The sequence below is a fragment of the Numenius arquata genome, chromosome 13 (genome assembly GCF_964106895.1).
Source record: "Numenius arquata chromosome 13, bNumArq3.hap1.1, whole genome shotgun sequence".
NCBI lineage: Eukaryota > Metazoa > Chordata > Aves > Charadriiformes > Scolopacidae > Numenius > Numenius arquata.
In genome coordinates, this window is record NC_133588.1 from 11,221,922 (window position 1) to 11,239,573 (window position 17,652).

Genomic DNA, 17,652 nt, shown 5'->3' on the forward strand with positions numbered 1-17,652 from the left:
TTTCATTAACTGTTCCTTTTGAAAAAATAAAAATAAAAGTCTGTTTTTCACTGTGTTTCAGAGGCCTGTGGTGTCACAAGGTGGAAAGGTCAATCATTTTTGTATCCATTTAAAGTCCATTATTGGTCGGCCACTACAACCTATCAAGCAACTCTCTTATTTTTCCAGTCAGTGATTCAGGAATCTATAGCTCTGTGCAGATAAATGGGATTTCATGGGCTTCTAAACTTCTTGCTTTATTGAAAAGCAGAATATTAACTGCTCCACTGACCAGCTGTCCATTAAAAACACTGGATATTTTTAGAAAATTGTTTGCCAATCAAATCCTACCCACATCTGTAGAGAGCCTTTTCAGTTTGTTTGTTTTATAAGCAAATGCTACAGCTGCTTTCCCACCTCCATTGAAATATTCCCATTTACCTTCTCTCCATGTCTCTGTCTGTGTCTTGGGGCATTTTGAGGTATTGTAAGGAGCGCAGCATGTTAGCTGGAATTGTAAAACCGGGCTTTAACAAGTCCATTTGGTGCTAGTCCTTGCTGGTCTGTGGGGCCCCCTGCTTTATTTGCTGTTCAGTGAAATTAGTGCTTTGCATTTTTTGCTATTCCCAGGGCTTAAATGGGTTCTGTTAGTCCTCAAGACTGCAGGCCAGGCTCTAGGTGATTAGGGAGCTCGACACCTGGCTAATAACCGGCTGGGCTTTGGGAGATGCAGCCTGGCAAGGCGTGCAAGGGCAGATGCAGAGAGCTCGCTGCTCTGGGCTTGTGAGCCAGTGGCTAGCTCAGTCCATCGGTGGCCAGTGAGCACTTTAGCCCATTGCTGCAAGCAAAGGGAGAGTGCCAGAACTTGTACCCTCCACATCCACTGCCGCTACTGGGAAAATCCCAACTTCTCACCCCATAGACTTGAATGTTAGTGACAGGAACATCTTCAGACTTAATACAGTTCTTTCAGCCCAACTCTCCTTCCCGTGTGAGTACCTCAGGTGAGACACTATGAATCAGATCAACAAATGCATCCATTTCTTTAACCAGATTGGCTTTGTTCTTGAGTGAAACTGATCCTTCAGGTCTGGTGTCAGGTGTCAAGCTGAGTTTTCAGGGAGGCTAGCAGGTGCCCATTGCCTCTCAGGGTGATGCCCCTTGGTTTGGCTGGATGTTTCCTCTGGGACTGTTGCTTTTTCATCAGAACTGCCAAGTGATCTGATCCTCTCTGTATTTCAGAGCCATAGAAACCAAAGAGAGAAGATACTTTGCAGGTGCAGAATTTTTATGATTAAATGGTTTCACCTCTTTGTCTTCTGTTTTGCCTTTTCATTTTAATGAATATTTTAGAGAGATTACTTTTTTATAAGGCAAGAATGTAAGGCCTGCTTTGGTTTTTATGTCAGTGCAATGCCAACATTGTCACCTTACTTTACCCTATCGGATCAGAATCCACTTTGCAGACTGAAGTTGACTCTTGGTTTAAAATAATTCTGGGTTTTGTGGGTATATTGGAGCAAGGTGCTGCTGAAAGTGGCATCAGCTAAAACTTTTCTCCCTCCCCTGCTTCACCCTTGATAAACTCTCTCCTCTTCACTGCAGGGCATTGATTTCTGTCCTGGACAGAATGTCTCTGGAGTGACAACACATACACAGGAGGAGCACACTAACCTGCCATTACTTTTCCACCTGGGGAGGGACCCTGGAGAGAAGTACCCATTAAGGTGAGCCAGTTAAGGAAGATGTGAAAACTCGTAGCGCTGTCAGTGTATGCTTTATATAATTCATTTGCCTTGGTAGTTGCTTCTTGCAATCTGCTTGAAAACTGTCCCAGAAAGCCATTACTGGTGAGAGTAGTAAAAAGAAAGGAACAAACCTTCATTTTCAAAGGATCAGGTTAGATGTGCACACGTCCATGGCTCGACTTGTCAGTCTGGTTGTTCTTGTTCTGTGTCCTGCCACCCCTGACGGGGGAGGGAAAATGCACACTTTTGGACAGGACAGGACTGAGTGCAGGGCAGCTGTGGAATAAAGCAGCGGTGCTGGTGAGCTGTGGTTTTCTGCATGTTTTGGGGCTAGGGAAGAAACATCGAATAATCTTTGCGTACTCTGTAGTGTTTTTCCTCTGTGCATTGGAATCTGTGGAAGGCAAATGCGGTAACCTTCCAATCTCCTAGCCCATGCTAAAGGAGCTTCTCCAGCGGGTCTTTAGCAAGAGGACTTTGTGCCCAATTCTGTTCTATCCTTGGACTCTCTTGGCTGTCTGAATCCATTTTCCTATAAGCCTACTATTGTAGTATTTATCTACAGCACACACCATGCCCTGAGAGATTTCTGTAAGGATTTATGTAGTCATCAGCCAGCACAGCCCACATATAAACCTGCCACCTCCAAAAAAGCTCCCAAGGTGTCCCCACCTCCCTCCCTCCTTCCTTCCGTCTACTGATTGAGTCTTACCCTGCGGCAAAACTAGCTGCAAACGGGGGCATGCAGCCTCATCCCTCACCAGTGGCTCTGGCTCACAGAATGTGGGAATAAATGAAGAGAAAACTGGTGCTACTGTGACCCTCTGCACAGAAATGGTTTTGCGCAGCAGCTTTAACAGAGAGATGTTTTCTGAGCTGACAGGACTGCAATTACTCAACTGTTTTAAATAATTGAGTGGATACACTCGCTCCATTACTTTCAAAAGAACTGAGCCTGAGCTGTCCACTAAGTGTTTTCACTAGAGAAAGAAGGGGAGGAAAAATATTTTCACTTCTCTCTCACTTAACAGACGAGCACCCTAGAGGTGCACTACACAGTGTATAAAGCTTGTCAGAAGCCCAGCATGTTAGCTCTCACTTTCTATTGCATTTCGGCGCTAATGAATAAGGCAAATCTGCAGCTTCTGTATTTTAAATTCAGCTCACTGAAACCATGCTACTGACTTGGGATTCCAGATGAGACTTTGCCCTGTTTGGTTTAACAACAGGATTGGATAGAAATGACCTCTTTTTCCAAAAATCAAGCAAATGGGTAACATTAAGTGAACTGTAGTGTGCCTACTGTTTGCGTTTCCTCTGAATTTGAGGGAGAGGAGCTCTTTCCTAAGAGGTGTTTGCAGGACACCTGCTTCCCTGTTATTTAGATGTTCCTTACCGCCACCCTGGATTGAGCATTGAAATAAATCCCAGTGTTACATCTGCAATCATTTCTCATATGGTTCCATTGATTTTTGGACACTCACAAGCTGTTGCTTTGATTGAATTTTATGGCAAGATTATGACATGATTATGGAAAGCTGTGATGTTGTTTAATATGCAGACCCTAATAGAAAGCCTCTTTTTAGTAAATGAATCTTCCTTTCTGCAGCACGTTCTGTTGCTATTGTCTCCTCTCTGGTCACAGTGGAAAACTCATGGGAAGTGGGTCTCCTATATCGAATGTGGTAATTAAATTATACTCATTTGTGGAGCTGTTACTGTTGTGTATTTTTATTTAGCTTAATTATCCCCCTTGGCAGACAGCCTGTTGGGAGTCCCGACACTAATGTTTCTCAGAAGGGAATCCAGCATTCTCCTCCAAGCGTGCATCTGTCTGTCCGTACATGCTGGGTGTGCTCATATCGCTTGTGCTCCAGCCCAAGGTTTCTGTGTGTTCATGGTCCATGTTGGCCACGCTCCCCTGTTCATCCTCCTGCAGCCCTGGAGGAATAGGGTGTATCATACAGCTCTTTCTCCAGCTTGGCTCCTCTGGTGCATTATTATGTTGCCAAAGCATTTAGAAAAATTTGCATTGCACCCCTGATTTATTGATCTCTTTCCCTCTTCTATATAATTTACCAGTTTGCTTGGTTAAGTCTGTACTGCATTTTATTAATTTTTCTGCTGCTGTGAAGGAGCAGCACGGCACACTGATGCCCTCTTCTCTCTGCCTGCTTTTACTAATTTTTTATTTCATTTATTCCTTATTTTAGTGCAGCCTTTTCTTCTCCCTGAAATGATTTTAATAGTCTGCCATATCTCTTGATTTGCATTAGTGTGAAGTGGGGTCACATGCAAAACCACCAGTAAGAAGTGCCCAGGCATCACACGCACCTCCAGAGAGATTTACTGCTTATATATTTGGGCTCCTTCTAGGATCCTAGGGGATCTCGGAGCCAGGGCATCCTAGAAATCAGTCAGCTCAGTCAACTGCAGCAACACTCTTGACTTGCAGGACACTTATGCTCAGGCATCTCATCTGAAATGTCTTTGGGTTGTGACACTGCACACAAGGTACTGTGTGACATGAAGAGACTTTTTCAGGGCTGCGATTTCAGTTCATCTCATAACATGGGGATTAGCCTTTTCAGTCTTTGTTGGAGAACTGGCTGCTAAAGGGATCACTGAAGATGCAAGCCCTTCAAGATCTAGAGACAGCACGTAAAATTTTCAGTTCTCTGGGTTTTGTGGTGAAGCAGGACAAGTCCTTCCTCTTCCTGACACAGCTCACTGGATTTCCTGGAGCCTGCCTGGAAACAATATCAGCAAAAGCTTATCTCCCACAGGAGCACTTTCATGCGGTGGAAAAACTGGTCGGGCAATTACAGGCAGGTCCTGTCATCATGTTGAGGACACGTCTGGCAGTTCTGAGCCATATGGCACCCTGCACTTACGTTCCCCTTCATGTAAGGCTGTGCATGCATCCCTCTGCGTGTCTGACTTTAGGAACAGACCCTCCCAACAGGGTTGTGACTGTTTCTTCCCACTGTTGCCCCTCTGGTTTTGGCAGGACCCTGCCTCCTGCACTCCAGCTTCTGCCAAGGGACACTGTTGCGTTTACCCCTTTGCCTTGAAAGATAATTACTGATGTTTCTCAGTCTGGGATGAAGCTTCAGCCCGGCAATCCAACAGCCTCACAGACTTTGCATTTTGTTAGATGGGATTCATAGCAGTGCCAAATACACATTCTGAGTTCTCATGCTGCCTGAGCTTGCCCAGGTGATGGCATATTTACATCATCACATCAACAGACTGGATGGAGCAAGATTCTTGTCCTGTAGTTGACCTTCAGGTCTGACATGCCCAGTGCTAGCATCATTCACTACCAAGATTTTATCCCCCTCCCTCCTGGAAGGAGGAGGACTCTCCTGAGAAGTACAGGACCCTGGGATCCTAGCGTTGAGAGAAGCTTGGCACCATCGGACAAGCTCGATATTTATATGGCTGCAGGATGAGGTAGGGCATGAACATGCCTGCAGGTACTGATGAGACATAACTGGTGTCTGGAGAGGTGCTTGTAATAAGAACACCTACAATACCAGAGTATATATGGGCAATATATTTCAAAGAAGTGCCGTTACTGGTAAATAATCTTTCTTTTGGTTGCCAAAAATGGTAATGTAACTGCAGTTAAAAAAGTAAGAGTTACCTTGTTACCTGGTCCTTGTGTAGTGAGAAATGAACCGTTTGTGTCTTTTGTCATCCAAGAGATTGACTAGGTCTGTGTAGGCTGTGGGATAGAAAAGATATCTTTTTTTTTTTTTATAGTTCTCAACATTAAAATATAAATAATATTGTGTGTTAGGCAGCACACAAAGCAGAAGCATTTCTCTATGTCTAAGCAGTATTTTTTTTCCTCCCAGGATGCAATTGCTAGGGGTTTTTGCTTTGTATAAAGACACTCAAACTGTGGGTTGCTGTTGTTGTCAAATTTATCAGAATGCAGAACAAAAACTACTGATATGTCTTTTTCTTTACTCAATTCTGTTATGTTTGGGATATTGTGTGTCCGCCAAGTACCACATAGGGAACTTGTTTCTCCATTCAGACCGTATGTGACAAATTCAGTAAAATTATCTGTTGGTAGCATCTTCACAAACAGTTGTCAGTTTTATTACCCAAGTCACAGATTACTGTTTATACACGCCTTCACTAAAATACTTCATTGCCAGTCGGGAAGAACACAGGTAATAATATATAGCAAAAGCTGGCAGAGCTTAAAATACAATTAAGAAAATACCTAACACAGACTGAAGTAGAAAGAGCGTTTTGAGTCAGACTCCAAAGCTGCAAAAAGAATTTATAACAGGAACCTCTGAAATTCTGTCAGTTTGAGCCAGGGGTGCAAAGCCTTAATAAGTTAAGTACAGCGTGCTCACGCCTTGTTGATACTCCAGGTTAGTAGCAACTTCTGCTTTGAGCGATTAGCCTCTGTTCAAAACTGAGTTTACTAAATTTTCAACGTCAAAATACCTGTGTTTCACTTAGGGCAATAGATTTTACTGTTATGGTAAAATGGAAGTGATAAGGCTTGGTTGATGAACATAATGATTTTAGAACACATTAATTAACAAGAGAGCTCACAAGTGCCTATTTCGAGCAGATGGAAAATCCAGGAAATCATCAGAGAGGTAATTGCACTGGTTACGGAGCCAGAAAAGAATGAAAGAAGCTCCTGAAGGGAAGCTAAAGGGAAAAGGATCTGATTGAAAAGTTGCCAGTCTCACCTTACTGATCAGGGCAGAAACCTCTCTGTGGGGAAAAGACAGAAGGTGCAAAATGGGGAAAAAACCGTGTGTAACGAAGAGCCAGAATCTTGCCCAGGGGAAATGCTGACTCCTCATCTTCTTGAAAAAGAAGGAAATGGTACCAGCTGCACTGCAGGAGCGAATTTAGCTGCTGCCACAGGAGAGGTGGCATTGAGGAGCACTAAATCTGTGGAAACCGTGGAGAGCTATGGATAAAGAGCCTCAGCGATGCCAGTAAAGACATCGAGCATCAGCCACGCAGGGGCTGGACGCAGAAATGTTGTCAGAAGTATGAAAGCCAGGCGTGACAGCCAGTATGCAGCCAGCTCTGGAGGGAAGAGGGCTGAAGGAAAAATACATCTGTGGAGGACAGTCGCTAGCCTGGGGACTAAGAACGGAGGCAAACTCCTCTCAATCGATAGCTGCCCTTTGCCCAGTCCGGGATCAGCGCTCTGCATTGTGGCACGCCGTTAGATCAACCTGTAACTTGTGCTTAATCGTGGCAGACCAGCAGCCTGCAGGTATTTTGTTGAGTAACTGTCTAGACTAGAGTGATGCTGTATAAAAAGGAATATTGGAAGCCACATGAACTGGTTTCAAAAATGCAAAATGCAATTTGAAATGGACATCTTCAGAAGCAGGTCCGGGCAGTGCTACGGCCTCAGAGAGCAGCCTGAAGGACACATTGCTTAAATGATGATTCAGAAATACCACTGAAGCAACGAGCGGGAGGATCAGATGGACAGTCGTTATTTTCTGTCGCCTGTTCATGCAGAAACTAAGGCTTTGTATACTCACTCTGCCTTTATCCCCTGTGCCATTTCAATACTCTGGTCACTTGCAGTGAAATGCAGCAGAAAAACAGGGTCCTCAAAGCCGGGGAGCTACAAATTTCATGAAAACAGGTGATCAGGTAGAGGATCAGCACGATTGCATCTCCTTGCTGGAAGGAGGGCTGTGGGCAGCATTAGAGAATCCACACAGGTGAGAGGCACAATTAGTACTCCAAGTACTCATGTGGCTAATTGGCCACATGCCCCGCATGGGGTATTTGCCACTGGGGTCTTGCAGATGCTGCTGGACCACAGAGGTGAATTGGGGTATGAGCAGCCCAGCGTTCTTCTGTTTGATTCCTTTTCTTGTTTTCCTTTGGCCTTGTGGATCTTTCCAGTAATTGCAAGTTGCCATGTTTCAGCAGCAGAGCCCCAAACCTGTTGTCTGTCTCATGTATTGTGCAGACTTTAAATTGCAAATAAACTTGATAATAGAAGAGGAACTGAGGAAGACTGAATAATAGGACAAGATCAAGACTTAGATACTACAGTGCTGAGCAGCCTCACAGCACTGATAACATATAAAATCAAATTACCTGAATATGGGTGTATTTCACAATTAAAAATAATGTTTTTAATTAAAATAATTCCAGTGGAGAAGGAAGTAAAATATGCTTCCTTCATTAGCCAAGTTTTATGCTCTTCCCATAACTTCATGTGCGTCTGGTAAAACAAGCTATAAATCTAAAAGCGTCTATTAAGAGCCCACTGTCAGGTTTCTATGAAGCACACTATATATAATACCCATTTTGTTACATTCCTCTCAATAATAACATGGTCCTGTCGCTCCCAGGATAGACATACTGCGCTGCACCCATTCATGAATCATCAGGACGAAGTATAAAACATCAGGATCTAGATTTTTAAAAATGCTGAAAGCGCTCTTTAATTTGCTCTGGTTCTGATCTATTTGAGGGTGTATTTATGACGGTAGAGTCTCGCCCTCTCCTGCTCCGTACAGCTCAGGATGCTGGCAGAGCTGAAGGTGAGAGACTGAGGGCTACAAGATTAAACCAGATTAAATCTAATGCCAAAAGCGGCGTGTGAGACAAACCCCCCTTCTTCCAAACGTGAATTTTGGTGGAGGGCACGGTGGGGTTAACAGCAGAGCAGGTTACACTGGAGTTGTGTTTGGCGAGGGAGGAGATGGGAACAGATTGCCAAGGCACAATTACACTAAATGAAGGAAGCACAGGCCACACCTGTGCCTGGGACCCTGTGCTCACAATCCAGCCCTGATTGGATCTCCAGAGACTTCCCGGAGGTAAAGTGTCAATTAGTGTAATGACCCTGGACTTTGTCCACTCCGTTCCCTCATTCTGAGCGTGGAATAATTTCATGTACGCTGGGGGATCTCTTTTAGCAAACTCCTCACAACACCACCTGCTCACCCTCTCATTCTTCCAGTGCTATTCCCACCTCTCCTTCTGCAGGATTGTTGAACTGGAATACAAAATGCAGCATGCCCTGGAGGCAGCCAGGTCTGGATCTTCATGCAGACAACAATGCCCAAACACCTGTATAGATAATATCATCTTTTTTTTTTTGGAACAGAGAATGTAGCAAACCCTGCCCTTGCAGCCAGCACATGCATTCAGGAAAACGATGGGACTCCGTGTAAGAGAGGTTCCCAGCTCCATTAACAACTCAGACTGATTACCATGAAGTAATTATCCCCATCTTACATACAGATTAAAGGCACTCTTCTCTTGCGGATTTTGTCTCAAAATGCCCTTCTTGCGTAGGGTTTTAACCCTCTGTGTGCAGTCGGTAAATACTTTACAAATTGCCGCATGGATATTGGGTCTCGGTTCATATTGTGGAGCGAAACAGGTCGGTCTGAGCAAAACCTGAGCTCATCAGAGCGAGGAATGGGGGTCTCCATGGGCCCAAGATGGGAAAGCCGACCCCCACCACCAGCACAGCTTTGCCTCTGCGTGACTCCAGTTTCATGTCAATGCCAGCTCTGGGGCTGGTGCCACCCTGCAGGCTCTGCAGTCCCCTGCTATGCGTGAAGACTTGATACACGTCTGGGTGAGGAAGATAGTTCGTGTGTTTAATTGAGGCGTCTGAAGATGATCTGTGGTGATCTTCAGTATTGAATGACACCTTATAGCACTCAGGGTCTGTCGCTGTCGTGTACTTCGACACAAGGAAGACAGCTGCAATCGGATATGTTTTAAGCTAGTGTCAACAGGTTTAGCCAGCTTAAAAGCATGTTAAGTCCTACTGAGACAAGGTTTATAGGTTAGCGGTATGACTTGGAGCATAATCTATACGTGTTCTTTAGCTTTAGCCAGCTTTGTACTTATGTGAGAAGTACGAGTCTTTTATACGTGCCAAGCCGTTTCTATCATGCTTTGGGGGAGTCATTCAGCCTATGCTAAATGCTGAAATAATCTAAAAGTGTAGAACCTGCAGGGGAGAGCGGTTCAGAAACACCAGGAACCGAGGTTAGGCCAAGATCTCCTGTCACTGCTGAGCTGACTGAAAAAGCCAGGAGTGTCCTAAACATGGGAATTAAAGCAAGGCGATGACTTGAATGGCTCAAGCCTACTTTGTTATACTGCGGCATTCACGTGTTTTTAGGTTGCTAACGAGCAACAATGCCGTGGATAAATGCAGTAGTTAAGATTATAGCAAAAAGATTATTTTTTTTTTTTTCCTGCAACCGGACTGGCATATTTGGAGCAAAAAGCAGCAGTTGTGACAACATATTGTTTATCTTTCATCCAGACCACAGCTGTGTTTTCCACTGGTCTGTCCAGATTATAGCTAATTTGGAATCCTATGTATGAAAAGCCGTTCTGATGGATGAAATTGGGCTATCTCTTTAGCACTTAAATATTTGCAAAGATGCTGTGGAGCTTAATTAGTTAGTAGCAACATTTTATCGTATGGGTCCACTTCCAAAAGAGGATCTTAAATGCTGGAGAGATGACACAAGTATGTGACAGAAATAAACACATTAGATCCTTACAAGAGCAGCAGTAGGAGACATTAAATGATTTGATATCTAGAGTATCTGTTAGACTCTAATAATTGATTAAAATATGTATTAATTCATATTAATCCTTAAAACGAGGTTCTTAATAAAGTGTGATTAGCTCGAGTTTGGAAGAGCTTTCAAATCCTGGCACAATAGCTGCATTAGAAATCTAAAACACTGAAATACACGTGTCTGGCTAAACTGCATTTCATCTCCATTTCCATCACTGGAGTACGTAGGCTTTAAAATGTTTCTGGCTCCCCTGTTGCATCCAGTCTCCAGCTGAGAACATGCTGTCCGCGTCCCTGGTACTCGCCTGTGGTTTTAGGCAGCCTCCCTCGGTGTGTTTGTCTATGAAGCCTTTTCTCTCCGTGCGCGGGCTTTCCCGTGTTCGCTGTCCTCTGCGTGTCAACACAGGTTAGCTTTAAAACCTCTCTGCCTCTTTTAAAAATCTGTTTTGATTTTTTTCAAGCCTGCTGCCGGGCTGGCAATCCTGTGCGCTTGCAATGCGACCAGAGGGCTTCCAGATAAAATCTCGCCAAACTGAAAGGCCATTGTGCCACTGGGATACAGCACTGGCTGAGCCAGGCCGTTGCTGCCTTGGGTGTCCTCATCAGGGTGTGAGTCAGAGGTGGTCCTTGGCAGCTCCCAAACTTCTGCCTGTCCCACTGTTTTCAGCAGAGTCTTTGGGGCAGTGGAGGAATAAGCAGCTGGCTGCTGTGAGTGCTAAGGTAGGATGCGCGGGGAGAGGAGCAAGCAGATTTGGGACCTTTGTGAGAATAGTCTGAATTTCAGGGTGGTCCATACAGATCACACAGCCAGCCGGTCCCGGTGATAGCCTCCCCACCAGGATACAGCTAGCTGGGTGTGAGAGCAACAGATTAGTTTGCTGGAGCTTGTCATTTCAAATTCCCTTCCGGTTCTCTATCAGCAAAGCTCAGGCCCATCCCCACAATCGGCTTCTCTCTGGATGGTTGCCGAGATGTGATATTTATAGGGCTTACTGGAAACTGTTGGCACATTACTGGGCTTCGAAATGTGATTGTTTTTCAAAGAAGGAAATTAGCTGGAGTGTGGGGCTGGTGGCCAGCTTGGACTGTAAGCAAAGGGAGCCTGAGGTCAGGACCAAGCTGCATTGTTTCTTTTATCTTCAGAAGCAATTTGCCGCTCTCTGTTTTTTTAAGTGACTCTTAACATGATGGACGAAATGAGATCATTGGGTAGTAATCCTCCATTTTAGAAATACTTGAAGTATCAGTGAAGTACACCCTGAGCCACTTAACCAAGTACCTACTGGAGTAAAATCTGGTAATTTATAACCCTGTATGAGGGCTTGGAGCATTACAGATGGGTCCCAGCTTGGAATAATAAAGCTGTAATGGAAGAATGTAGATGGGGCAGAACCCCAGGGTGGATGTTGCAAAACGTAGGAGGTATTCTTGTCTTGGACAAGTCACTTCTATTCTTCTTCTCCTCCATCTTCCTGTTTGCATAATATTAGTTCATCTTACTTGGTGATTGTGAGGTTTTACTAGCCAATGATTGTGTTTGAAACTCTTAGCTTGAGAACGCTCTTGAAAAACGCAGTATTGATATTACCTTTGTGTCCCTACAATAAACACCTCTGCATGATGCATGTGTTACAGAAAAATACTTGAAAGAGTGGAGGGTTAGCACAAAGGGAGCTGGTGACCTCTTGGGTGACTCACAGGAAGGATCACCTCAGCAAACTTACTTATGTACTAATGTGTCTGGCAAGGTGTTTGTCCTCTGTCTACGAAATCTCCCTTGCTATTAGTTTAAGGCACAGCTTGAGGACAACCGCAAAAGCACCCATTTTTGTACGTGCCACCTTTGCCAACAAGATGCACCTTGGGAATCAACAAAACCTTGCAGTGTGTCTGCCTGGCTTCGAAGTGACACATTTGGGACCACTGGGACTAGCCGTTTTCAAAGCTGAAGCCCCATGCTGAGAGGTGATCTGCCAGGAGCGGTGTGCTTCTTTGCTGGGGAGGGCAGGCCATCTGCTGTCCTTGCTGCCCTAAGCAGAGCATCTCAGACCTGCAGCCTCCAGGCCCAGCCAGGCTGGACTCTGTCAGCCCAGATGTTTCATTCCCCTACGGACCTGTGGGCAATTAGTGTCAACTGCATGTTTACATACTCTTCTCCTTTGCTATGTCCCAGGAAAAATCTTCTGACCTAGCTTAGTGATGTGGACGCTGCAATAGTGCTGTGTATGAAGCTCCATTAATAATGTTTGTATTTTTTTTCACCTTCTAGTTTTGTCAGTGATGAATACCAAAGGGCTATGGAGCAAATATCTGCCGTTGTCCAGCAGCACAAAGTGACCATGGTGCCAGGGGAGCCACAGCTTAACGTGTGCGACAAGGCCGTCATGGTGAGTGGCTAAAGCATAAATACATTTGAGAATTTTTAACTTAAAATATATTTTGCAAAGGTTTAAAAATGTCACCTAATGCTGGGAAGTGATGGAGAAGAGATCCACGCTCCCCCATTTGAAGGGCTGTCTGGTTGTTCACGGAGGAGAGGGCTGTTTGTTACCTGTGGAATGCAGCAGCATAGGAAGGCTCATACAAAGTGAGTGAGGTTAGGTCTGCCAACGTGCTGTGATAAACTCCGTGGCTTCCTTCCTTGGAGATAATTGTGGTATCTACAGCTGCACATGCTGCTTCTCCTTTCTAATCCCCTTCTGCAGATCTCAAAAGTCCTCTGTGTTTTTGAGTAGTGGGACTGGAACACTGGCTCTTTTTCAGTGATCTTTGGTCTTGCTCGGTCTCATCTAATTCCACCCATGCCTGCCTTTTCCAAAGTCTTTATGGATTGAAACATGACAAACATTTTCAATTCTGTTTACTGTTTCAAATTGCATATTAGAAAGTTAAAGTTTGGCTTCTCTGTCAAATGCTACTTGGTTTGTTGAGAACCTGGGAAAGAAACTGGATAGTTTGTAGGAGGTGAAGTTGTCAGATGGCGAGAGTTTGTGTAGTCTAAGGGGATGTGCCTGTAGACTGACACAAAATAGTAACAGGCAAAATCTTTCTGATGCTGAAATAATCTTCTGGTCTAGTGGGAGGTGTCCCTGTCCATGGCAGGGGGGTTGGAACAAGACGATCTTTAAGGTCCCTTCCAACATAAACCATTTTGTGGTTCTAAAACAAACAGTCAGTACCTGCTGCTTAGGGTCTATCTCCAGCCAGACAGAAAAGTACAAAATGTGGAGTTGTGTCTCCTTAGTGAGAAGGCAAAGATCTTTTTTAGCTTTGTCACATCTTTTTATTTTTGGATGTTAAGTAGGAAAAAGATTTGAAGGACCATTGTTTCTGTGTTGTTTTCTTTCATTATTCAACTTTTCTCTTAATAAACACTCTTCTTCTGTGCTCCTCTGGGACCTTTTGGGTTCAGGCATTCTCCCCACCGCCTGGCTGCTGCCAGAGACCTTCGCTGGAAAGGCATTTCTTCTGTGCTAATTCCAACTCCAAAACTGGTTTGTAAAGAGTAGGCATACTCCGCTGTTCTGCAGCTACCCTGCTGCAGTGTGTTTAGGTGCTGTGAAAACATCTGGTAGCCTTGTTTGTCAACACACAGTGTCTGTGTTGCATAATGGAAAAAGTGCTGGACTGGATGTCCTGTACTTCATCCTGTACCCCTGCCCTCTCCTTGGGGATACTGAGAGTCAGTCTTCTCCCTGAGCATGCCTTGTCCTAGCTCAGCCGGGTAGAAGCTTTGCAGACCATGGGCTGCCACTTCTGCTTTGGCTATGGCAACGTCCAGGGCTTGGCCAAGTCCAGTCACTCCTGCCCGTGACTGTTCCAGTGCTTGGCCAAGCTCAAACCTGATCATTCAGGCCATGTGAGGGAGAAAGTCCTCCTTGGTGGGCTGAGTGGTATTCTGATTCTGGGAGAAATATTCAAATCCCAGCAGGAAACTTTTTTACGTTAAAGAGTTTTCTAGTCTATGTAAACTTCTAACAGGCTAGTTACATGGTCACAAAACTGAAATAAACAGGCCATAAATTATTACTTTTTGAGACCAGAGGTGAAGATAACGAAATCTTTCTCTAGTGATAGTATTGCTGGGATTGACTGGGGCCCAAATCTGTCTTTGGAGGGTACTGGGAGATAAATATCACGTACTAATACTATGTCCAGTGCTGTCTTCTAAATTCTGTCGCCCATTCATTTGATATGGACATATAATAACCTTTCTGGGACAGAGGAGAAAAATTGTCTTTACTTATCCGTGAGCAAAGCAGATGGATAGTTTTGTAGCTACTGCAGTCTTGGGATTGATGTTGGACTTGATATCTTAAAGATTTTTTCCAACCTAAACTGTTCTATGATGACGTAAGCGCAGCAGCATCAGCCCTCCTGAGCAGGGTGTTTGCTGGCCCATCTGTGGTGTACCCCACCAGCCATGTAGATGAAGCTCCTGTGGATCCAGTTCTGCTGCTGTGTTTTCCTCCTGTGGAAGTGTAGGAGAAGTTGCTCCATGCAGTGGAGCCGTGTTGGCTTGACTGCATGTTTGACTTGCAGCACACATGGTGTCCTCGGGGCTCTCACCACTTAAAGCACAGATCCCGGAAAGCCGACTTGGACTGTGAGGCTGAAGCAGATACAATTTGGTTTTTTCAAAAGAAAAAACGTTTCATTTTTTCCTTTGGATCTCTGTTACCTCTACAGAGCGGTCAAGCATCTGAAATTTCCAGCAGTGGTTGTGCATTTTCAAATTGAGAAATGGATTTCGAAAACAGCATTAATAGTTCTTAAACTGTCTGGAGCCCTTCGTGCGGTGAGGTGCCTTCCGCCAAAGCTCCCCTCTGTGGTCTGCTCCTTCTGCAGAGATAGCTGGTGTCTCACTGCCATCTGTTGTCAGCTGTATGGAATAGAAACCTGCTCTGGCATTTTTTCTGGGGTTAAGCTTTTCTTTTACTCTATAGGGATTTAATTCTAAGAAAACATAAGTGACCTGAAGGATAAAAATAAGTAAAATGAAAGGCAATAGGTCAGAGCTGAACTGGCCTTTAATAAGTGACAGCAGGAATCTTCCATGGGTGGATAGACCTTGAGAGAGAGAAGGACAGAGAATGAACGCAAAAGATTTCTGAAGGCAGAATGGGAATTGTAACCTGCTATTCACGTTACTGCAGTCCCAAATTTTAAATCACAAAACCCCATGAAATTGGAAAAGTTTTTGTCCAAATTCCTTCCTCTGTTAATCCCTCTGGAAGCTGAGGTTTGCAGCGGGTTTCCTTGCTGACGTCATTTCTCTGTCGTACACATGCTGGAGAAAGGTAGCTCAAGAAACATGGAAACAAGGGAGGGAAATAATTTTGGTCTGTATGCACTGGAGTAGTTGTCTCATAAATGCTTCCTACTCCATCTGTTCGCGAATTCATCCATCAAAATGCTCATTAAAATACCAACATTCTTATCTCTCTCATAGCCTTGGCCTTCTGTTGCTTTTTTGCTTGTTTCCCCAAGAAAGTGCCTGGATATCTTAGTGCTAAGAATGATAACTGTTTTCTGGATCCCAGGAAAATTGGGGGTTTCGCCAAAACCTTGTGGTCTGATTGCTCCATGCTTCTACGGGAAAGAGAGGAGGGTCACCTGAGTCCTGGCAGACCACTGTATCCCAGAAGAGGGAATCATCTGCTGCAGAAGGATTTGTAGTCTTTCGTAAAGCTTTTTTTGAACGGTGTTTGGAGTTGGGAAGTAGATGAGCCCAGGAGCATCAGCTGCAAGAGGAGTTTCATTTTTCAAGCAGGACATAAGAGTGTCTTTGTGAGGATCAAGAGGTTAGGGCTCGGGCTTAGCAGATACTTGATACGAATCATCTTTCTGTACATTTTTTGTTTGTTTTTAACAGAATTGGTCTCCTCCAGGCTGTGAGAAGCTAGGGAAGTGCCTGAAACAGCCCGAGTCTGATCCTAAGAAGTGCTTTTGGCCTCATTGATCTTCTCTGCAGCCCTCGAGAACTCCACAGAAAAGCTGTAACCGGCCGGACATACAGTTTACAGTGCATGTCTTCTCATGTTGGCACTCCTGTTTACACAGGAAGGGTGTGATGTACGTATGATGTCATCATTTGCTCTTCCAAAAGGGCCAGTGTTTATATTGCTAGTGCTCAGGGTTTAGCCTGTACTCTTCTGTTTTTTTAGTTGTTTCCGTAAATGGTAACTTTTCAGTGAACACTGTTTCAACTGTAAAAGCTCTCTGGACAGCCACAACTCTGCCATCACCTCAGAAATGCCAAGGATGCACCATTCCTCTTGCTCCTTCCACCCAACCTGCTCTCTCAAATCGTTGCTCATTCGGATGCCCCAACAGCAGCCGTGGGGGACTGTTCAGGAAACTTAAAGCTGCCAGAAAACCCTGCCCGAACTGCCCTTGGTTTGTTTGTCTATAACTTGTTGTTTTAACATTTGGTTTCCATTGTGAACTCTTTGGACACCAACTTGTTTTTCCTTTCTTCCTGAACCTGCGAGTACTGGGTGCAACTGCACAGCTCGGACTGCTGCTGGGCATCACTGGGTGCAAACAAGTGCTCCTTCCTGTTCCCGACTAAGGGGCTGACTCCAGGGAGGAGAACACCTTGTCTTCCTTCCAACTGTAGCTGCAAACATTCCTTAGGTAACGGTGTAAAGAAATTTGAAGATCGTGTTCATGTAAGTATTTCCTTATAGATGGTGTGCAGGATATTCTTAGGGCACTGGGAGTCAGTTGTTCGTTTAAGGGGTTTTCTTGATTTCCAAAAATCTTGGTCCGAATATGGTTTAAGTTATGCGTTTAGTCTCATGATCTGGGCTCAGCCAACTGCAGGCTCAGAAATGCCCGTTTACATCAGATGTTAACTCTTGACCCTGTTTCCAGTGTACGCTCTCTGAGGAATTCTCCTTGTGCAAACTTTCCGCAGCCTGGGTGTAGCACTTCTCTAAACAGAGTTCATGGTAAATGCCGATCCTTCGCACAATTTCACGTTGCCAATTTCTCATCTGCTTTTGAGCCTGTTTCACACCCTTTGCTATTGCTAATAAACGTGTCTCAAACAAAAACCAGGCAAGGTTACTCTGGGGCATCAGGGGAGTAGCTAGAAGCATCCCCAAACATGCTGTTTGCACCACTCACAGCTCCACTTCCATCCCTGCAGTGTTTTATACAGTACACATGCCCTCTCTGCATGGCATTGTGCTGACCTGGGAAAAATGGAGGTGCTCTGTACCTGTAAACAGCCCTGCTCCATTCCCAAGGAAAGCTTGGGGCTGGCTTGAGATGGGTCGAGAGCTCTCCTGTTGTAACTGCTGTGCTACTGCCTGCAATGGGCTTCTCAACTGCACA

At 44.7% G+C, this 17,652-nt stretch overlaps 1 protein-coding gene across 1 annotated transcript in view; it reads left to right on the plus strand.

The window, feature by feature from the left end:
- Positions 1-16,270, plus strand: part of GALNS (galactosamine (N-acetyl)-6-sulfatase) — a 46,122-nt gene extending 29,852 nt beyond the window's left edge. Inside the window, exons 12-14 of the mRNA XM_074158015.1 lie at positions 1,585-1,706; positions 12,578-12,695; positions 16,184-16,270. Of these exons, the coding sequence (XP_074014116.1) occupies positions 1,585-1,706; positions 12,578-12,695; positions 16,184-16,270 (327 nt within the window). The remainder of the gene's footprint in view (positions 1-1,584; positions 1,707-12,577; positions 12,696-16,183) is intronic.
- The last annotated feature ends 1,382 nt before the right edge of the window (positions 16,271-17,652 follow it).